Source organism: Hyalella azteca, unplaced genomic scaffold (assembly GCF_000764305.2).
Source record: "Hyalella azteca isolate HAZT.00-mixed unplaced genomic scaffold, Hazt_2.0.2 contig11923, whole genome shotgun sequence".
Lineage (NCBI taxonomy): Eukaryota > Metazoa > Arthropoda > Malacostraca > Amphipoda > Hyalellidae > Hyalella > Hyalella azteca.
Window position 1 is genome coordinate 3,463 of NW_025941897.1, and position 24,023 is coordinate 27,485.

General features: G+C 37.3%; 1 protein-coding gene across 1 annotated transcript; it reads left to right on the plus strand.

Annotated features, from left to right (window-relative positions):
• Window positions 1-24,023, plus strand: LOC108678890. The gene is made up of 14 exons (XM_018167386.2): window positions 1-92; window positions 12,349-12,437; window positions 13,126-13,250; window positions 14,342-14,580; window positions 14,933-15,050; window positions 15,842-15,978; window positions 16,229-16,347; window positions 16,811-17,061; window positions 17,860-18,010; window positions 18,221-18,331; window positions 20,478-20,656; window positions 21,981-22,195; window positions 22,913-23,122; window positions 23,567-24,023. Coding segments are annotated over exons 2-14 (1,941 nt in total). The 5' UTR covers window positions 1-92; window positions 12,349-12,353; the 3' UTR covers window positions 23,569-24,023.

A 24,023-nucleotide genomic window follows, 5' to 3' on the forward strand; every position in this document is an offset into this window, starting at 1 on the left:
CAGCCCCTGTTCCGCTTGTGCTGCGCTACTCCAAACCAAAAGTTGACCGAGTACTTTATCGGGTGTTGTGTTATAATTGAATAATTCACTGGGTGAGTAGTGATCACAAGTGTTAAAATTTAATAATTGTTTCATGTACATCTTGTAGTAAAAGTGAACAGCTTCCCTGATTAGTGATTACATCGTTGGCGACTGGCGAGAGGCGACTAAGCCTAGTAAATAAAGCTAGCCTACCGTCAATGCCACATAAGTCGCCACTTTCGGAAAACACGCTAGAATATATTAAATTTCGAAGCACCAAGAAGCTAAAAATTAAATGTAACAACTAACACATGTGCAGCATAACAGTGCAGCCTCTGTGCAGGTTTGGCTTATGTTTAGACTTTTAAGAAAAAAAGTCACTACATTTTTTATTGCTCGATCATATAATAAAATGGAAGTTCGCGAGTTTCGCTGGTAGTGCCCCGGAGTGGCGAGGTATATACTAGCTAGTACCTACTTTACAGTCGCCAGCGATATTGACGAAGGGTACAATCACTACTACACTGACTAAAGTCGCCATAGTCAAGACTGGCGAGGTTATTGCACTATAATTCAATTGCAGTCTTTTTGCGAATAGCGCCTACGGCCTACCGGCATAGTGACAAACCAGAGATTTTTTTAGAATCGATTCATTTTTAATTTCCTCATTTACTCAAGACTTAAACCAATTTCTTATGTAAGATAATGCTGGTATCCATGATACTTTACTGGTCTACTTATAGGACTCAAAAATGAACTTGAGGGAGAGTCTAAAAAACTCTCTGCTTTGCCACTATGCTTTACTTGTCTACTTATAGGACTCAAAAATGAACTTGAGGGAGAGTCTAAAAAACTCTCTGCTTTGCCACTATGCGCCTACGTGAGGTACAGTAGAGAAAGCCTCAAATTCAAGCAGAACCAACTCTCCAAGACTCCAACTTTGGTCTTTCTCTAACAAATTAAAGGAAGAAAAATATTAAAATATTGCTCTTGGTCGAAAATAGCCTAAACGAAACCCCAACTTCCCAAGTAATGTATCTTTCTTCTAGCTACCATATTTCAGCAGATTTGCACTAGGATTGAATTTTGGGATCGGTATAACTTGAGCTGTCCTTTTCACTGCATCAATTTTGGAAGGGCTGTTCAGTGTTCATTCCATTCATTTGCTTCTACTTTATTGAAAAATGCACTTCATGGATGAACATTGCATATGAAAAATTAGCCAAGCTGTTACTGTGTAGGTACCTATGGTAGCATGCTAGTCAGCAATTTGAGCAGAATTCACTCTGAGTGCAAATTTCTTTGTATGCAGTGTGAACAATTTCTTTGAATCTAAAAAATGTAGGTAATTCCCAAATCCCAACCCCATCTGTAAATTGGGGGCCAATATTACCGCCAACAGAAAGAGCGCATTGCCGGAGGTAGATCTTGACCACTGAAATGCTTTTGTAGAGTCTGCTGCCAGACACTAATATTAAAAGCAAGTAACTACACCTACAAAACTATGTTGCAGACTTGCAAGAAATACAGAGAAAGACCGTGATGGATTCCGTTGACTTCATCAACTCAACATTGTTCCCTTTCAAGAAGGGCCTTAGGTACAAAGTCCATGTTCTCAGCAATGTCCCTACTCCCTAGGCACTGTATTACAGAGCTCGTGGTATCATACACGACTGTGTCAATTTTGTTAGGTCTTCTTCCCACTGGCACCTGTGAGGTTAGTTTAGGACATGGTGTGTCCTTCTGTAGACAGGCGTGTGTCCTTCTGTAGACAGGTGTGTGTCCTTTTTTAGACAGGCATGTGTCCTTTTTTTGACAGGCATGTGTCCTTCTGTAGGCAGGCATGTGTCCTTCTGTAGGTATGCGTGTGTCCTGTAGACAGGCATCATGCATGTGTCCTTCTGTAGACAAACTGAGGTCTCCCTCTGTAGACAGACTGAGGTCTCCCTCTGTAGACAGACTGAGGTCTCCCTCTGTAGACAGACTGAGGTCTCCCTCTGTAGACAGACTGAGGTCTCCCTCTNGTATATATTACAGGACAATTCTCTGTATATATTACAGGACAATTCTCTGTATATATTACAGGACAATTCTCTGTATATATTACAGGACAATTCTCTGTATATATTACAGGACAATTCTCTGTATATATTACAGGACAATTCTCTGTATATATTACAGGACAATTCTCTGTATATATTACAGGACAATTCTCTGTATATATTACAGGACAATTCTCTGTATATATTACAGGACAATTCTCTGTATATATTACAGGACAATTCTCTGTATATATTACAGGACAATTCTCTGTATATATTACAGGACAATTCTCTGTATATATTACAGGACAATTCTCTGTATATATTACAGGACAATTCTCTGTATATATTACAGGACAATTCTCTGTATATATTACAGGACAATTCTCTGTATATATTACAGGACAATTCTCTGTATATATTACAGGACAATTCTCTGTATATATTACAGGACAATTCTCTGTATGTATTACAGGACAATTCTCTGTATACATGCTGACTCCCTAAGTAGGCAGGCCGACTCTCTCTAAGTTAACAGAATGGCTGACAAACAACAGTGGTTAACAATGTCATTATTTCAGAACACAGATGACAGGCATGAGCTTCTACCAGATATTTTAGACACCATTAATGTAGCATGTGCACAACAAATTTCTAGTTATATTAGGCCCTATTATTTTATATAATGCAATAATGTTGGATTAAATAGAATGACATTTTAATTCAAAACTTAACTATTCAGAAGTTAAGTTTCTCTAAAAAATGTTCTGGATATAACTGGCATTCCATTTTTTAAACTTGTCTGAAATTGGTGCTGTGTTTGATGGGATGCTGTGGACTGTGGCTAACCAGATGTCATAGGCAATTGAACCAAGTGTCATTTCTTCAAACTGTCAATTTGCTACCTTGGACAACTCTCATGTTCCTCTACAATTCTCCAGTGTCCCTAAATGAAAATCATTGCAGTGATATACACTCAATATATATGTTTAAACTAGAAATGCCTCACACCTTGCAAATTGGCAGATGTTTTGCAGCTACCGGTACTTCCCTTTAATATCAGTTTTGGATAGATCTGGTAAAAAGGTCAGTTCTCTGATCCCTAGCAGACAAGCCAAGAACATTACAGGGCCTGGCAACATGCTAAACATTTTTATTCTTTAATGCCAATATTACTATTCAATATTACTATATTTGACTCAAATTTTTACAATCTAGTTTATTTTTAATTCCCTGATCTAGTTTAGATTTCATTCAATATTTATATGATAACGCTAGTTTACATGTTACTTCACTGGTCATTGGATTCACAATGAAAGAGTCTTGCAAAAAAGTTTATTCTCTGCTATTTTATCTGGCCATCTTGTGATCAAGCATAGATTGAGCAAACTCTGCATTCATTTGATCATTAACTTTATTATTTAAAATTCAGTGAGCGTGAGCAGATGGAACATCTCATTACTAAATGGTGGGCACATTTCTTACATGTACAGAACATACATATACCGTATATAAGAATGATGTGAGGGGTAATGGGGAGACCTGCGAATTAAATGAGTGTCTGACAAAACAATGATGAAATGGACAAAATTTGTAAAAATTCCAAAATATGAAAAGCAATGGGGAGAAGAGCAGTTGGTTTAAGATGTTAACATGTCAAATTCACCAAAGTAATTGGACTGCAAGTTGTGAAACTCCATCAAACATTGTTGATCATAGCCATGTCCCAGTGTGAAAGGTGTCCTGTGTGAGGTCATCTCAACACCTTCAGCAGGTCAACAGCAACAATAACCAAAATATTTTGAGGGAATTTACATCGATCCTGTAGATAATAAAATAAGAAGGTTTGGAATGACATAAAAATGTGTTTAAACTATTTTATTTGAATAACAGAAAAAGCTTATTTAATATTTTAAATTGGAAGGTTCAATTGGAACCCAAACCAAATTGCGCCAGTGAGAAGTTGGCAGTTTTGGGAATTGCATTAAATGTGTTAATACAGCAGAGTGGGATTTTTGACTGAAAATAATTGGACAATTTTGGCATTAACTTGCAGTGTCATCAATTACATCATTTGTGTGTAATGGCAAACATAGCTGCAAATGAGAGATTTCCTAGTTACCATTTCAATTTTATTTAATGTAAATTGTTCAAAATTTTATTTGTCACTTCATGTATGATGTTGCTTGTATAATGAACTGGAAAGTCAGACAGGAGAGAAAAATGAATGAGATAAAAATGCTCATGCATATGGCAAGTTTAATCCATTATGATGGGACTTGCTTATTTTCCTTGTTGCAAAAGTAAAGAAGGAAAATGTCTCATTTTTGCTAACAATATTGAGAAATCAAACCCATGAAAATAATTTTACCTGCAATTTTTGTAAAATTATGCAGGTGGTATTCTGCATATGGGTGGTACTGGTAGTCATCATCATGCTGGTCTACTACCTATAGGGCTAAAAAAAAAGTCTCATTTGCCACTATGGACTTTTTTCTTTGTTTATAAAAATGTTAGCCAAAGTCATAATAACTGAAACAATTTTCTTCAGTCGTGGGCATATTTTTCTCATTGAGCTTCTGCCCAATTTTCAAAGTTGTGCTGGGTTGATATTGAATATGTGTAACTACAATGTTGGATACCTTAAAATGGGGTTACTTTGACCGGCGGGGTAACTTTGACCACTTTTCGTTTTTTTTACCAAAAAACCCCCAAAACTAAAAAATGATTTGACATAGAAAAATTTTGTCAAAGGCCTAATATTGAGGCTACGTAACACAATAGAAAAATTTAAAAAGTTTGCATATCTAATAGGTTAAAAAATTAATAATGTAACTCGCAAAAAAGTGCTATTATTTAAAGCCTGTTGGAGTATGTACCCCCTTCAATTTTTTTTTTGGTAAAATAACTCCAGGTTTTGATGCATTGTAGTAGAACTCTTCTAGTTACATATGCAAAAGACAAATTTTAGGAAAGTGTCGTAGTTTGCAAATGGGGGGGCACCGCCTCTCAATGGGGGAATTTTGACCACCTAATGGCAGCCATGATGGGGTAACATTGAATGGTTTAGAAATTAAGTTAGAATTACCATAGGTACCTATATAACATATTTTATGTTTGATACACCTATTTATGTTTCTTTCTTTATGTTTCAGACTCTACAGAGTCTTATAAATGGTAATTTTAAGTTAATTTCCAAACCGGTCAATGTTACCCCATCACGACTGCCATTAGGTGGTCACATTTCGCCCATTGGGGGGTGGCGCCTCCCATTTGCAAACCATGACACTTTCCTAAAATTTGTCCTTTGCATATGTAACTAGAAGAGTTCTACTACAATGCACCACAACCTGGAGTTATTCGGAGTTATTTTACCAAAAAATAAAATTGATTTTAAAACCCGGTCAAAGAAACCCCAAGAGCAGACCATCACTTTTTTTGAAATTACATCAAAACTATGATAGGCAGAAACCAGCAATTTATGGTAAGTAAAGCTAGAGTATAGACCTGTATTTTGCATGTTTCAATTTAAGTTTAACTTATCTAGTAAAAAAATGGCATCATTTTGAAAAAAAAGTGGTCAAAGTTACCCCATTTTACAGTACTCCAGGTCAGTTCACAGAGTAATTTTTGAACTGAAATATCTATTGTCAATGCCACTAAGGTGACCCCTTAAGTAGACAAGATGTGACCTCTTGTATGTTTGATGAAGTTGGGTGGAGTTATTGGTGCACGTAAGGAGTTCAGTATTGCAAGATAGGAGTTGTATGGAGCATGGTGGATTTCTAGAAGGGTTTTAACACTAGAAGCACCGCAGTTGTGCAATACCTAGAAACACTGCGGAGGTCATTTGACCTCATGCGTTAAAAATGGTTAAATAAGTCTTTTCTACCTCCGGAGTTTGTTGGATGAATAAAATACAATGTTAATTGATCATTTCGCTGCGTTAAAATATTAAAATAAACAGAAATCAAGTTTGAAGTAATTAAATAAGTACCTGTCACACCAATGTACATAAAACTAAGTGGTGATATAATGACTAATAATTCCTCTGATTATGTAATATCATTGTCGAATGGTGTAACGTTTTCATCATCTTGATAGCTGGTGGAATTTTTCTCTTATTTTTATTCATTGTTATTACTACACATGTTTTCTCAGCTTCTAATTTCTCCACTAGTTTGAATGATGTTTTCTGCTAGTTTGAATGATGTGAAGAAGTTGTCAGTGTTCATGTTTTGTCCTTTCAATATGCAAGTGTCCATGAGTTTCAGAACAACATGCTCAGAGAGGAGATGCCTTCAGGTTGATGAACATCCTTCCCTAAGTAGGGAAATCCATTCAATAAATACCCAGACTTGCTGTCAGCTGCTAACCAAAATTTGTCAGGTTTACTGGCAATGTATTGTGTGAATTGATATCTGGCCTGTGTAGGAAGAGTTGATTATATATTGTGAGGTTTTCAACCAGAATATAGCAAGCCTTGCAGTTTTTTATAAATTGGTTCCAAATAGGGTATGCAATAAAAAATTTATCAGTTTGAAGTCTCTGTTTGTTGGGTGTGAGTCAAAGAGAAGTACTATTATAGTTCAATTCTGCTCTCCATAGTTTATATATGAAACGCTCTCCAAACTTGTTCTGACAAGTCTGAACACAATTCTTCTAATGTGTAGTCTTGTAACAGGGAACTTCAATGGTCTTTGCATCTGTATGATGCTATGTGAAAATTAAATCAAAGTAAATATACCATGAGGTCAGAATGACCTCATGGTGCATGCATGTATAGCACTCATTTTTACTGAATACATTTGATGTATCAAATAGTAAATATGTAATAATATATATCCAGGGTTGGTGATTTTTTTGATTTTTTTTTAAATCAAAAAAATCAAAAATCAATAAATTTTTTTTTTCATGATTTTTTTATTTATTTGATTTTTTATATTTTTTCAACTTTTTTGTCTTTTTGAAGTGTTATTTTTCATGTTGAAATTAGCCTACTAACAATAACAGTATATGGATCATCATGGATGGCTAAAAAGGGCACTTATTGCCTTCAATAATGGCCAACAGGCCAAGGTGGTGTTTACCACTTAGGGATTTTTGGGTAAACAATTATTGATAAGTCTATTCATTAGCTTTGTTAAGTTTGTATGGAGCAAGGTAATGAGCTGAGTATTGACCATTTAACTGGCTTCAATATACAAAAACACTCCAGGAATGCAGATCTTCTGAACATTGAAGTCACATAACAGATAGGTAGCTGAAAGCACAGTGCACAGCACTATCAATAGATCTACTAGCTTTATGTCCTATAAATCTACCAGACTACTCTCTATACACACCGACTAGTAGTGACTGAGTGACTGACTGCACTGTTCCCATTTGATTCAAACCAATAAACCAATACTAAACATAAACTGAACGATAACGAACAAACCTCATACGACTTGAAACATGACTTAGTTATGAGAAAATCTAATACTGTTTGAAATAAACATGTGCACAATTCAAATATTTTATATCCATTCACTGCATTTAATTATTTTATATATAGTCTTATAATTGTAATTGTTTTGTTTCTAGTTTTAAATTCACATATTTAAAGATTGAAATTAAATATTTTAATTAGAATACTCGTATTAGGGTGGAAAATCTTTCTAATTGCCTAAAAGGTCAATACAATCTCAACCTCTCAATATACAGGGTGGGGGAGAACCGATTGAGCAGTTTTGAGGTAAAATAAGAGTAATGGAGGTGCATAAAGAAGAAAGTTTATTTTCCTAGAGGTTAGCATAACATACAATTTAGAATACTTATGTTTTGAAAACAATATCTGGAAGATGGGGGTCGTTAGCTGCAACACACTGTTGGAGTCGTTCTCAGAGGAGAGAGTAACCGTAACAGTGAATTCTGATTGCTATGCAGCAATGTTACAAAATTTCTTGCAGCCCATGATGGAAAACATTGTTGAAAATGAAGCATTGGGAGGCGTGTGGTTCCAGCAGGATGGGGCTACAGCTCACACAGCCCGAATGTCACTCAATGATTTGAAATGATGATGTTCCCAGACTCTGAGGGGTGATTTACAGTGGCCTGCGAGGTCACCTGATTTGAGCATTTGCGATTTCTTTCTTTGGGGACATCTAAAAGAAAAGGGTTGCTCTCACACCCACCCTTGAAGTCGCCCTCACACCCTACCACAGCTAAGGGAATGGACTATTGCAGCAGTGGTTATGGCCATACCTTGCCATATGTGTGAACGTGCTGTAGAAAACTTCCGAGAACGACTCCAACAGTGTGATGCAGCTAACAAACCCCATCTTCCTGATATTGTTTTCAAAACATAAGTATTTTAAATGGTATGTTATGCTAATCTTTAAGAAAATAAACTTTCTTCTTTATGTACCTCCATTACTCTTTTATTTTGCCTCAAAACTGTTCAATCAGTTCTGCCCCACACTGTATAAGCTAGCTAACACATTTAAATTGTATATTGTAATCAATATATAATAAATAGTTAAAGACTACTTATAGCCTTATAAGAATTAGCTAAGCTGCTAGCTACGTACAATGTATTGCACACTTGATGCCTCTGTACCAAAAACATTCAATTTATTGGAACCTAATACACACTATTGGCAACAAGTTTATATACCAATTTGTCATTCATAGTACATTTATACTAAACCATGAATAACAATACCTCAATATAAATTAAAGACTGCCACTCAATATATTTAAATATATGAAAAAAATAAAAAAATCGTGATTTTTTATAAAAAATCAAGTGATTTACTCACATGATTTAATCATTTTGATTTAATCATTGCCAACCCTATATATACTAATGAAAAAAATGTCATAAAATTTTGTGGAAATCAAATGAACCGTTTGCATTTTACGCCTATTTTAAAATGCAATGTCATATTGACCTCACGGTGTTTCTAGTGTTAAATGGCTTATGGAAAGGCTATTGCATAGCCAATCACAGTCTGGATAAGATGAAATCATGATCCCATCACCAATCACAGTCTGGATAGCATGAGTTCATGATCCTATCAACCAACCACAGTCTGGAGAGAATGACCTTGCAACCAATCACAGCTGGTCCTGAGCTGGAATGGGACATGTCTCCACCCAGAAGTACCTATGAGCTCTATATATTTGAATTTCACCAAGGTATGAAGTGTTAGCTATTTGACTGGGTGTAGAAGTAAATGATGAAGTGATGTCTGAGGCTGAGAGAGTAGGTAGTAGAGTGCTGATGCAAGATATTGCTTGCATCTCATATCTAGGTGTTCTTTCAGAAGGACTTCAGTTTTTGTGTGTAAGTGGCTTTAAGGTGTTGTTTAGGGGCTGCCAATTGTGATTGAGTGCTGTGTTTTGAATGGTTTGTAGGTGGTTGTGGAATGTGGGTGAAATTATGGGTGCCCAGGCTGGACTGGCATAGTCTATCACTGAGCATATAGATTGTACACTAGTGTGAGCCTGTGAGGGTTTCTTTGTTCTTTCCAAATGTTGTTCCTGCTTGAAGGTTTGAAGTATTTTTAGCCTAGGTCTGCATTTTGTTTTGATGTTCTGTAGTGTGGCTGATAAGACAAAGAAGTATTGTGACACCTAAAATCTTGGTTTCATGTGTGTGTGGTATGATGGTATTTAGTGTGACTGACTGCACTAAATAACTGCATTGACTATTTAGTGTGATATTCCTTAGTTTGGTTTGTTAGTTGTATGCTGGTTGATTAGAGAGTCTGTTGCTTGCTTGTTGATTTAGCGAGTCTGTTGCGTGCTAGCCAGCCCTCCCCTCTACTAGTGATGTAAGGTTTTACATGTATGGAGCATATGTTTGCATTGGTGTGTGTTGATTTAATTGTGATGTCATCTGTGTACAATGAAGGATTGGTAAGAGGACTGATCCTTGGGGTATTCCATTTGGTATGTTCTTTGTGTGTGACAACATGCCATTGTAGTATATGAGTGTCTGCCTGTTGAGTAGTTGGCAAACCAGCATCTGGTGTTATGTAGTATTGCATTCAATGCATTGTAGATTTAGTCTACGAGTAGGAGGTGTGGGATGGCATTAAAGGCTTTACTAATGTTGATTGTGATCAGAAGTGTACAGTACACTATGAGGTGTGAGGTATGGGTTATGTATTGTATAGGTTGTGTGAGGCAAGTGAGGAGTGTGGTGCTGAAGTGATGGCATGGTAAGAGATGTATATATGAAACTGAGCAGATATATAGGTGATTGACAGAGGCATGATAATGCATAAGTAGCATCAAACACCTAACAGGGGAAAATGGTGGTCATTTTTTTAGGTACATCACGGAATTTTAAGGTACAATTTATAGTGATTTTTTTTGCTCAAAAAAGGGTTTAGCGACCTAAAACCCCATTGTCCCCACCCTTCAACTTGAAACTGAGCTGAAATTTTTGTACTTTGCTAGAGAACTCACTTTCTTATTACCAAATATATTAAACTCCCCTTTATAGAATTCTACTTTGCTGTGACACTAGCTAGCTTCAGCATTGAACTCAAGGCAGCTTGTGTATGAAGATATAGGTACGTAATGCATTTTATAATTAGAAGGCATAAATGTTTGAATGGTTGCTCATATTACTCATAGACTGTTATACAGGGTAGGTACACAATTGATCAACAATGGCAATTCATTGACTTGAAAACATCCTCATTCCTGGCAACCAAACATTTTCAATTCCTCATTGAAATAGTGATTGTGGAATGTTGGTTTTATGATTGATCTTATGGAACCCAACAATAGTTGATTTTTTCTAGCCATTAGAATGATTGAGTTGGTCTATAAGGGGCATAATATTTGCCCCTGCATCAGTAGTATTGAAGATATGACCAATGCAACACGTTGTTGTAGATGTGAGCAATATATTGTGCTGGCTTGTAATGGGTACATTGGGCAAACTAGATTCAGTTACTCAGTTATTTGTTGCTTCATATGATGTTCTCTTATTTAAAGCTTCACCATTTTTTATCATTACTAGCAAGAATCGTTTTTAATCCATGTGAAAATTGGTGATGGTTTCTAGTCCCAGCTACTGTTGTATTTTTGTGCATGATTGTATGCATGTAATAGCTTAAACTCCATTTCCCTTTATAGACTAACTTTATTTTTGATAAATTTCCATAGCAACAAGTCATTTGAATTCACGATTCAATTTCTCTAAAACCTCAAAGAATTTAGTAGGACTGCAAAAGCAACACAACTCCCTTCTGCAACAAAATGTTATTCTCCATACCTGATTCATTTTTATTTTTAGGAGGATTTTGTATGTATTTCTTAGCTCAACCTTCATGTTCTTACATTACCTACATGATAATTATTCATTTTAAGTCTTGTATTGATATTGCAAATATTTCACTGAACTGTCTTCTGTGTTATTTATCATTCAACAAGTTTTTTCCTATTATTTTTTGCACCGGCACAAATAATTGAATACATTAAATGGTAGGATGAATTTAAGCATTAAGGATGTAATACTAAGTATTTTTAAAGCAACATCACTTTCCCTGTATTTTAACCTGTATTTTAATCAACTAACATTATCTGAAGAATATTGCTCAATCCTGAAAATTTAAATAAATAAATTCTCTGGTCATTATCCACCAGTGTTTAAACACATTTATACACATACATTTTGCTATCCCATACTTTATTTCATTAGGTAGTCATTATTTTTAAGAATCTTTCATTATCCTTTATTCTGAGTAGGGTTGTTGGCATTTAAATAGTCAATTACTTGGAAAACAGGTTTATCTTGCATGCCGCCATAGACATTAGACCTGGCAACAATATCTAGTAAATTTATTCATGCTAAATTAATGGCATTTTTAAATTTTAATGGTAAATTTTTGTTGGAATTTTCTGCATTTCAATGAATAAAATACAGTAGATTATAGCTGAACATTCAATTTGGTTGAAAGTTAGTTGTCTGTACTGGGAATTCCTCACTTTAGCATTGATTTCCAACTATAACCATTTTATTTCAAAACAAAAGCAATAAAATAAAAGCAATAAAAGTTACATTGCAAAACAGCCTTACTTATGTAGGTACTTGTTATTCAACCTAATTGCATTGCAGTTACTGAAAATGTTTTTTTATAGATGAAGCATATTTTTTGAAGTAGAGGATAAGTGTTAGAATATCAATAATTATGATTAAATGTGGTGCCAGAAGAACTTAGTTGACTCGTCTAAATTCTGCTATTGATTGGCTATCAATTGATTCATTTTCCTCATTGAGCAGGTCAAATGAGACTTTGGGGTTATGAATTTCCGGACCTCACGCCTCAAATTGAACCCATGACCATATATGTTCAGAATTTACCTGTATTGGTAAGTTAACTCATAAATGTTTAGCCTTTGATGATCTGGATCGGCCTAACTATTTTAAACATTAATCAGTTTGTCTCCTTCTATTGTATTGTTAATGGCGAACCATTTTGCTATTGTTATGCATATTTTAGTCCTAATTTGTCAGATTTCTTTATTTTGTTTGTATTATTCCTGTAATAAATAATGTGATTCATGCATTTATATAAGTTTGTCTTGGAGTGTCAGTTACGAAATGTTGCAGCTAACAAAATGTTGTAACACAAAAGCATTCTAAAAAGCCTATTGTAGCTGTAGTTAACAATAATTTGTTTGACAGTTTCAAATTCATCACAAATGGTAAGGTTTTTCAGAAAAATATTCAAAACGTAATTTTCTCATCTTCACATATTTTTTCTAATTTGTGGGGGCCCAATAACTTTTGTCTATAAATAATTGAGGAGGCATTTTATTATTCTGTATTCATGACCATAGTATTTTATTCCAATGTCTACATTTGAATACCTGTAAATAACTATTATTCAACTGGTATTTCACGATTCATACATCAATTATGCAACTATATTTTTTACCTACAATCACATTGACAGTAATCAATTTGAATGTTTTTAGAGCATAAAAATAATGTTTTCACTGAGTGTTTTTTCTTTGAATCTTTATGATTTGATCATAATTTAAATTTAAATATCAGGTTAATAAAGATGGGATAGCGGAGAAGTTTGGTATTGCACAAGACTGCATCACCCTGAAGCGGAAGCCTGGCAAGAAGTCTGCCTCTGCCATCATTGTTCCCCCCAGCTGGAGTAGAAGTGATTTGTGAGTTGAGAAAACCTAATGAACATATTGTATATTTTTGATGTGAGCAACTACAGCAATTCCCCACTTGCCTCTCTGTCCTGCTAAAACATTGGTGTCATATTCTGGTCTGCTGATAAAGGTATGACCACGAAAGATGAATTTTAAACTGAATGCTGAAAAATACCTCTTTTTTTCAATTATCCTTCCTGATGTCATTACTAATTGATATAACTTAGGTTTGAAAGTAATGCCTTTTTCAATTCTGTCAGAATTCTTTGCCTCAATGATAAGGTTTGAGAAATTTGTTACAATATTATTTTTCTGTATTAGTGTAAAGACTTTTGATTAGGTTCATACCAGTGGTGGTTTTCTGGGAAAATGGAGAGACAGCAAGAGGTTGACTTTGATGTCTCAAAAGGTGCGTTTGTTCTTATGCGGTGGCAATGTCTGCTTCAATCCGCTGTTATTTTCAATCACAGTTACAAATGCATGGATTTTAAGGGTACCAAAATCATATTAATGTATGTTTTTTCACTTTTTAGATTCAGTCTACCTTTAAAGCCCTTTATTTCCCCCTCAATTTTCAGGGGCTTTATTGCTGGCCTTACTGCCACATTACTTGCTTAATAAAATCTGCCATTTCGCTTGACTTGTCTTTAGCACCTTACATTGTACCTCCTACAATATTTTATCAATGAATCAGAGTGTAACTACACATTTGTCTTATCTTATTGATTCTACTACATTTGGCTGACCATTTCTTGTTACTTCTAACTCTCATTTCAATGATAGGTTTCTTAGCCGCTTCTGAAAACTGCAAACAGCATTATTATAGAACATTGGTAAATTATGATGTCGAGAAAAATGAGTTTAATGAAAAGATAGTTTTATTCTGGAGGTTTTGGATTCCTTTTATTGAGATCCGAGCCACTGATTACAAGGAGGTAAGATTATGTTTCAATATGTAATATGTCATTTAAATCATTTTTTTTAATTTGCTCGCATTTTACTTAGTGAAAAGTTCTTTAATTTTAAGTTTATTAAATTATTTATTTTAAATTATTTATTATTTTATAGTTTACATTATTTATTATTTAATACTTTTTCAGAATTTTAAGTGATCCTGATGCAGTGTTTGGGAAGCGGAAAGCATTTGTGAGGCAATCCTATGACTCGGACACATCACGACCCTCCTCAAAGCACTACAAGCCTCATAAGCTGTTTAGTGAAGAGTTTGACTCGAGCCCTGCATGCAATGGACAGCCTACACTTCATGTCCTCCATGATGAAGTCTTGCTTCATATTATAAAATATTTAAATGTTGTTGAAAAACTGAGGCTTGCAGCAGGTAAGTTGCAAACAGCTTATTAGATCAGGCTGTATGACGGCAGCCATTATGATCAATCCATTTATTATCATGTGAGTTAACTATTAGGACAATACGTTTACATCGCACATCTTTATAGGATGATCTTATCTGTTTGTCTTTTTATGTTGTTAGCATTTCTCTTTACACTACTACACTATTGAACGTATATTAATTCATTGTAATCAACAACTACCTCATTGTATCACCTACTTTTTGTTCGGCTGAAGTTCCCTCCAGAAGTCGAGCAGCTAAACTGGAAGAGGCAAGCTATTACCTATTAATCAATATTCTGACTTTTCATAATCTATCTCTAGGTTCATTCTTCTTGCAGTGTGTCGACGCTTCCAGTCTCTGGTTTACCGCGAGCTGGGCCAGAATAGCGTCATAGACTTTACTGATGAAGGCTGCGTCTGGCGGAGTGCTCACTCCAACCTCACCAAATGCCGCAGGTGGGCTTTTACCAGCTGACCTTACATGGAAGTGATTGTACAGGGAAGTGAAGCGATCATATTGTGTCATGACTGCCACTACATGGGAGGGATCGTGTTGTCATGACTTCCACAGCTGAGAAGTGATAGTGTGGTTTCATGATGGCACACCCGTGATTGGACTTCTGACATGTGTCTGTGCTCGTCCGAAGTCCTATTGGATTTCACGTTCATATAGACATTGATCCTTGGCGCCTCAGTGCAGAGCTCGCGGTATACGGCAGTGGGTCTCGGTTGTAGGGTTGTTGTCTCGTATGCAGGATTCTTAACATTTCTCTTCTCTGTCTCTCTCGTGCGGGCGGGTGCGGCCGACGTCTTATGTCGGTTTCTGTTCACCTGTCCAGTCCCATTCCTTCGTCTCTTTGATATGCTAACTCAGCTTCTTTCTTGCCAGCTTTTGCTGCCTGGCAACTTGAAGCCAATCGCCCTTTTTTTATGAATGATTGGAGAAATTAGCGATAACCCTGGTTCATTTTCAACCTATTCTGTGAAATAGCTTAATAGCTGAAGCGCTTCTTAATCATTCTACGACTCCTTCATAAATTGAGTTGATTTATTGTTATTCATAATTAATTTTCTCCATTAATTTTTCTTTCATCTATTATAAATATTGCAAATTTGGACTAGAGTGTGCTTGTATAGTAGGCTTTTTCATCCATTCGTTTTTTTTTTAATTTTTGCTTGACACGTATATTGCCTTGTTTTGTATTGATAGTTTATTACGGCATAGTCATGTTTGCTCTGCATTCCAGCGAGTCGCCAGCCCAGCTCACGCAGGACCTTAAGCTCTGCACCTACAAGATGCTTATCATGAACGCAGACCACCTCACTACTCTGAGACTTGACGAGTATCGCTGCATATTTGATGTCAACGTATTTGCTGCTATAGGTACGCAGTTAAATTTGTCCCTGCTTCTTCCAAATCAGACCCATAAACTACAATATTTAGTTACATAACCGTTTCTATAATTCAAATTCTTTTTTATTTCATTCGTATTGCTCCATCAAATTGTTTTATGCAGTTTTTTGTTGGGTAACTGAATAAAGACTATTAGTTAAAAGATTCAAACAGTCTGGTTGAGTTCATGAACATTATGAACATACAAATAAGTGTGAACACTAGCATTTTTCCACTTCAGGTCGACTTGCTGTGAATTTGGAGGATTTATGCCTGCAGTTCTCGTCAAAGAGAATGCATTACACGCCAATGAAGGCCATCTTCTCGCGCTGCACCAAACTCAGGACTTTCTGTGTCGAAGTGAGAAATTTGTGGCAGAGTTCTCAATATGAGTTGAGTTGGAATATAGGTAGATGCATTGTCAGAATTTATCGACCTGTACAGTGACATAATCTTGATGATCAACACTCGCTTCATGTGGTGGTCATTGTCTGGTCGTTAGTCGAGGCAAAACTAGTGTAAATTTTTTGTATGGTATTTTCACCTGCGCTCTATGCGACCTGCGATTTCCATATCTTGGCGATTAGCTCAGAAAGTTATTCAAGTTTTTTCTAGAGTGGGTGTTATGATCTACTGACAGTTTTGGGTTTATACGTCAGAAAAGTACTTTATGCGTCTTTTCTATATTATAATCTCGGCAAAATGTTGAAGATAAAATTTGTTCGAAGTGTTTCAAAAATTTATTTGTTCAGTTCGGGGAATACGAGGAATTTGTTTGAGAGACCCTTCGAAGTGCCATCCAATTAATGATTGGTGTTTCTAGGGCAGATTCAACTCTGAAGAACTGCTGCGAGACTTGAAACAATGCAAATGTTTGGAAGTGTTGCGGCTGAGCAGTATATTTCATCTGAACTGGGCTCTTCTATGGAAGTTGAAAAGTCCTCTGAAAGAGCTGTCAATCCACAACGTTAAAGCGTTATGTAACTTGGGAGCAATTGAAAGCTATCCGGACTTAGCATTCAACTCAAGCCTCACGACATACCGCATGTACAACAATATCTTGCAGCCACATCCGTAAGTCGAATACCGCCTAACAGGTTACAGAAAAAAACGGACTGAAGGAAAGACAGGTTACGGGAAAAATAGGTTTAAAAAAAATAACAGTTTAGGAGGAAGTAACATGTTGGAGTAATGTAATTAACACTTTTCGTGGATTAAATTCTAATGGTTGATGCTCCTCAGGAGCGACTTGAATGATAATCAAGCTTGCTTTTTTAACGAAATATATTTCGTGATGGATTGAATATTTAGAACAAGTTTGACCTGAATAGAGGCTCTATCTTCAAGTTGTGTTCTCGTTATAATGCATTAGGGCAGTTTCTTTGACGACAAATTTTGAATTATCTTATAAAGTGTTTGGATTGTAAAATGAGTCAACTTTTTGTTTTAATTTTCATACCATTGCTGTGTTGAATTGCAGAAATGTGTGTGAAATGCGCATCACTACTAATGAAGTCATAGCTCACAGAAGACTTTTTGAAGCATCTATTACTTTGTTAAAAATCGCTCAAATGCGAGCATCATGACTTGAAAATACTCCTAAAAGATATTAGTTCATGTTTCCTAAATTGTCCTTTGCCTTGAAGTTGAGCATAGTTGAATCAAGCGCTTTATTTTCGCTGGTAAATCAGCACTAAAATTATTTGAAGAATCTTTCCTACAATTGACGTGCTTGCCTAAACATCGTGAGTAAAGATCTGAGTTCCATTTAATAAGGATGATACTTCCTTGCGAAGTTGAGTAATGTTACTTGTATATCTTGCATTGAGTCACTTGACTTTACAAGTGGTATTTGCTGCGCTTGGCGTGCAGGAGGAATGTGTGCCTCTGTCATATATGTGGCCCTGTCATCCATGAAACTCTGTCATCCATGGCACGCAAGTGTCCTGCGCTGGCCCATCTCCAGCTTGATTGCTCCGAGTTTTACACGCCACCCAATTTCAAGATATTCAAGAACTTGAAGGTAGGAAAATCGACCTTGTTTCAATGCCCGCAAAAATTCTTTGCTAAAGATTTTGGCCAAGAAATCTGCCCGAGACGCGTGTTTGCAAAGATTGGTTAATTTGTCTCAATCCCGAATCTAGATCAAGCATTCCTCTGCTGGCTGATGAAATTGTTAGTTTGCCCTTTTGATGTTTCATTCAAGTTACAAAACAGCCTTTTGTTGTTGCAGGTGCTACACTTTATTGTTTCTGACGACGAAGAAATTGAGGTTCTTCTCAGAAGCGCTCTGCCTGACATCGAGGAACTCTACATCGAGTTCTCAACAAAGAAAGTATATAATGTGAGTTGCTGGTCCAAGCGGGACTGAAATTTCAAGTGGATTGAGTCAATAACCCTCACTTGGAAACCTTCTTGATATTTTTTCTACTATATTCACCGTTGTTAAAGGTTCCAGAGTTCTTAACTTTATGGTTTGCTATTCAGATTGTTTACTTGTACACGTGTTCTAACTTTGATTTTCCCATTTTGTAATGATGTGATACATGAACTCTTTTTTTTTTGTTTAAAGTTTTTTTTTTTGACAAATTTTACGGTCAAAGCCTGCTAGATACTCTGCATAACTATTCGAATGCTAAAAGTTAGCGCACCAATACTCTTAAGCGGAAAATTTTTGGGATGAATTGAACCTTCACCTGAAACGAACTCGGGCACAGGAATCTTACTTTCCGTAATTTTGCTAGTTATCGATCTATGACGTGCGACCAAGTCTTAAATATATCTTAACACGTTGACTACGTATTGGTACATATGCGTACCACGAAATGTATTTCTCCAGGACGTAGTGGTACATAATTCAGGTTGCCTAAAATCGGCCAAATCCGAGAAAAGCAGGCCGATAATTCAATGTATACTAGTTTATTTGTAGGTTCCGCTATAAAAATTTCATTTATTTTCTTTTTGCAGTATTTAAAATTTAATTAGGAAGTACTCCTATCATAAATTTTAGCCAGCCAACGCAATTAAGAAAAACTAAATCACGGAATTTGTCCGGAAAAAATGACCGTCTGGCAACCCTGTTTAAAAAAAGTACAAAAAATGAAATAATAGTACAAGATGAAGCAATCGTAGTCAACGTGTTAATATGTTCAATAGTGTTCTTTTAATTTCGAAATGATAAAGTGTACACGGAATATGCCAACTATGATTGCATAGAAAGAACTATCCATTTCAATTAACATAATCCCTAGCCTATCGCGTGTGTTGCGTTCCAGATACGGCTGCGATGGGGGAATTGATTGACTAGTACCTATTCAAGTATTTATATTGTGATGACTCGTTAAGTTTCCATTGTTTTAATTATTAACATTCCCTTCACACACTTTTACATAATGCATATCACAGTAGTAAATATAGTACTACTTTACTATACGCGGGCTGTTTGAATCTACCGGTCGACTTCCACAGAAACCCGCAAATCGGCATATTTAACCGCAAATAATTTTCTTCGTTAATATTCCTGGAAAAGTGAGCTACCGTGGAGTATAAAGTGATACTCCAGTGATAGTGATAGAGGGGAGTGAAGCCGTGATATGCTAGCAAGGGATTACCATATCTTGTACACGGAACATGCTTTAACCCGCGTGGTCCTGTATGATCTGGGTGTAATGTTCGTCTTGCACAGAATTAGAAACCAATTTTGAATGGCCGGCAATTCCTTTTGACTAGTTGAAATTTACAAGCTTGTCCGTCAGGACGTCGTGATTTAATTTGCTTTGCATTGATCATCTAAGGCAAATAATATTCACCTAATAAAAAAACGGACACTTGAATTATTTTTGACACTCGTAATATTTCATTCTGGAGATTTGTGCTCTAAATGACTGTTCAGTCTTCCATTTGTATACAAATCATAAACGGCCTATATATTCTAAATTCTAGCCCATTGCATATTGACGGTAACTCGTTATTGGGCCTATTATTGCAAACAGCGTTGACGAATGACTATGCAACGGCTGACGTTGCATAGTCATTCGCCAACACTTCCGATATGTGTTTATTCGTTGCCTGCCGACTGGTAACTCTCGTTTTTAATCCTGTAGGAAAAATAACATTGATGACGGCCAATGTATCCGCGAAAAAAAGTTAATCCTTTGAAATGGTTCAGATATATTTTATTAAAAATAGATTTTTTATGATTTTTCGCATCGGCCCCCTATAAAAGTATAAGTTGAAAATAATTCAAATGACGCTGTCAACGTTTCGCACAAGACAGTGCAACATTTTGCTTTCATGTGAGGAAGAGTGTTTAACCAATTTTCATCATTGCAATTTTCCTCAAAGGTCACAGTTTTTTATTCCATTTTACTATTTTAATAGATTTTCATGCAAGCATTACGCTGCGTACAGGAAGTTTTTGAAAAATTTGTTCGGCTAGAAGTTGATCCTTTTTTTTTCTATCTTGTGATAATAGTTATTTTTCTCCTCAGATGCACGCCGGAAATGAAGTCTTAACTATAGATTTTTCGCTGGCGCCGACATCACTGACGTCCTTGACGCTGCCTTCCATCGCTTTGGACGATAACTCCTACAAGAGCCTCCTGCGCATGCCTAAGCTGCGGCGAGTCTTTGTCAAAAGCAAGAAATTCTCAATGACTCAGCTTAAACTGTGAGTCTATCTCTGGTCCTCGCAAATTTGTGTGAATTGAGTGCCGTAGTGGTTAGCTTCTTAGCTGGCGCGTTTGTCGTTGTTCAGCAATCAAATGGGTCGGGTGATCTATAGGCATTTCTGTACCATGCACACACGCAGAATTATAAAACGTAGGTCTAAAAATAATATTTTTGAGGGACAAATTGAAATTATCAAGTAATGAAAGGATTTTATCGTGTGTATTTATAGCGTAAAGAATCTGTTGTTGTTGTTGTTGGTTGCGACCGTCACGCACGCCGGGGGGAGGCTCTGGTGGAGGGCGGGGGGCTGGAACCGGAAGAGGAGGGAGGTGGGCGAAGGCAGGGAGGGTGGCCAGGAAAGCCGCTACCTCCACGGGGCTGTCCCATAGTGAGGAGACGCTGAGAGACGTGGGGAAGGCGGGGCAGACGAAGAGGTGCTGAAAGGATTGGAGGGGGTCCCCGCATTCCGGGCAGGCGGAGCTAGGGGAGCGTCCGATCCTGGCGGAAAAGGACGCCAGGGAGCTGCAGTATCCCGAGCGGAGCTGGGATAACGCTGAGCGGTAGGGGCGAGGGCTGTCTCTTATACACATCTAGATGTGTATAAGAGACAGGGAGAAGTCCTTGCGGAAGCCAGCAGGCATGCGCTGTCTGGCTGCAGCGATCAGGATTTCCCTCAAGGTCGACTCGCCGCCACACGAGGTGGGGGGAGGGACCGTCTGGAGAGCCGCTTCAGTGGCTGCCGTGTAGGCGGGCCAGTCAGCTTTTTTGAAGTTGACGTAAGAGCGGGCAGCTCGGGGGGTCGAAGAGTCGACGGAGGAAGGGAGGTGAATCAGAATGGGCAGGTGGTCCGAGTTCAGGGCAACTTGAGGGGTCCAGGAGGTGTCGAGTAGAAGGTGATCGCTGATGATTGCGAGGTCCGGAGAGGAGGGTGGGCCGTGTGAGGCCCACACACAGTTCTGTCTAATCTGTTGGTCATAGTTCGTGTTTCCATCACAATACAGTGCTATTACTTGAAATGTAAATCCTAAATTTTCATATTCACGTTATGCTTGTGTATTTTATTGAAATTATATTTATCCGTTTTCAACTTACTCGCTCAAATCAGTTCAATATTTCATTTCATCTCCCAGTCACGGTTTGTTCTAGTTCCGCACAAGGTGCTTGCGTACCTCAATGGTGTGTCTAGATAAAGTGGTCATCTATGGAATTGTGCCGCACACTCTTTAATTTCTCGCTGTTGCCCACGTGTGACAAGCTATATCTGGCCGGTAGCCGCCGTGTCGTTGCTCCAGACAAGCTCCCTAATGTGTGGTGAATTACAGGCTCGTGGCCCACATTCAGCTGGTCGAGATAGGCGCCGCGATGGTGTCCGTGGACCTCGCCGCGGCACAGGAGCTCGCTGCGCTACGCAGGAAGGCCCTGGCCGAGGGCAGGTTCAGGTTCCCCTCCCAGTGTCTCGACCACGACGAGCCCCTCGTGCTGCATATCAACTATGCCCACCACGTAGCCTTCGCAGATCCTCTCGTCAAAATCAAAGGTTTTATGCCACATATTTCCCAGATATTGGGACGAATCAAGTAACCTGTCTCAACATTCTTCGTCTAAGTCAAAATAAATTGATATTTGATGCGGTATTTTTAAGAGACATATTCTCTGTTCTTGATTTGATATGATCATCAATGAGTTTCCTCACGCATACATTGATAAACATTGTTGAAAGTGCACACTATATGCTGATTTGTTTTACTTTACCTAACCGTGCATTTTTCCTTAATTTTCTTCCTGCTGAACTTCCCATTTAAAATGAAGCATGAATCCCATTCAGGGAGTAACACCATAACTGCATGCTCCTGAATTAAGTTATACATTACCACCTATACCTCCAGTCGCTTCATCCTCGTCACCATCCGTGACGTCATTGTTACTAGTCTATATGAATACCTCACGCATCCCATGAGTCAGTCGTAGTCCAACCTCTATAAGCGTCCACTTAGTAAAGGCGGCTCCGACACTCGCCTGTTCAGTAGTTGAACGTGTCGGATCTAGCTACCTCATCTATTGCTGTATTGTTACTGCTATGCCTTACCTTAAATAATATGTACGTTACAGTTGCCACTCAATATTCACTTTTCTATAAAAAGGACAATAATCGAACAGTAATTATTTTGTAAATTATATCTAACTAAAACCCGGGTGTCACTGAAAAGACATCCGGACCACTGTTCTGATATGCATGAACGTGTGTTTGTTTCAGACCACAAGCTGAACTCGTACATTTACGAGGGCGTCGGGTCGTGTCGCTTTGACAACGAGTGGCTGGACTTCGGTCACGACTTCCTCCAGCAGGAGGCTGGCAAGGATCTCCTGGACACTGATGACGAGGACGTATCGTACGAGGATGATGATGACGATGATTTTGACGACTTCGCCTGGCTTTATGATGGACCACTCGACGAAGATATATGTACGTTCGTGATCTTCAGAGCTTGTGCTTTCATAAAACATACGCAGCTTCATATTTCTGGTTGTGTGACTATTCTATCAGAGAAAGTTTTCGAGTTGGTCGTGGGTGAAGCTAAGATCTTGAACAAAAATTTTATACTATCTCATTCACAGAATTACAATCGAATCAAAAGAATTTTTTCCTGAAACTTGTAAACATTAGTAAATGTGACATTAGTGAATTAATTGACGTAAAATCATGAAAAAATTCTGAAATTTCGAAATTACACCCGATTGTTGCCAGTTCCAATGTCATATTGTTTAAATTATATTATAATACATTTCATAGTTGTAACAATTTCAATCGTGTGCTAAGCCAATAACTAATAGCCTGAATTATGATTGACACGTTTTGCATAACTTCCCTAAACTCTAGTGCCTGATTTGCAACTTCTCTATCTTGCAGAGGACGATTTACTCTACGGTGGCCATCGTGAATATCAAGCCTCACATGACAACTTGCCCAAACTTACGTAGTAACGTTTCTGAAAAATAGAATTTTTTTCAGTGTTGGAAATAATGGAAAGGGATTTTTTTTCTGCGTCGACCCTGCAGCTACTCGTTATGCTGGAATCGGGATATAATTTTGTTCTTACCATCTAATTTATTGAACTTCGTTCCTGGTTAGGTTCATACCGCCACTGCTTGAATTTTTGGTTAATCACTTCCAAAGAAAACAAGTTTTTTTTTCAGTCAGGTTTTGTTGACCATCTCTTCCAGTGCTCACGTGTTCCGAGAAAGTTCTGTCGTAGATGGAGAGCTTAAGATGGCCCCGACATTTCTTGATGCAATTTTGTGCTTTCATGCTTACGCACTTCTTTAACAAATATTTTTGTATCTAATAAAGATTATTTTAATTTAAT

What these genes read in the sequence shown, in the direction of transcription:
- LOC108678890 (XM_018167386.2), top strand. Translation starts at nt 12,354, where the DNA reads ATGAGACTTTGGGGTTATGAATTTCCGGACCTCACGCCTCAAATTGAA. An exon ending in AACCTCACCAAATGCCGCAG is followed by an intron (nt 15,051 to 15,841) that starts GTGGGCTTTTAC and finishes TCTGCATTCCAG; the next exon opens with CGAGTCGCCAGCCCAGCTCA. An exon ending in TCCTCTCGTCAAAATCAAAG is followed by an intron (nt 22,196 to 22,912) that starts GTTTTATGCCAC and finishes TGTTTGTTTCAG; the next exon opens with ACCACAAGCTGAACTCGTAC.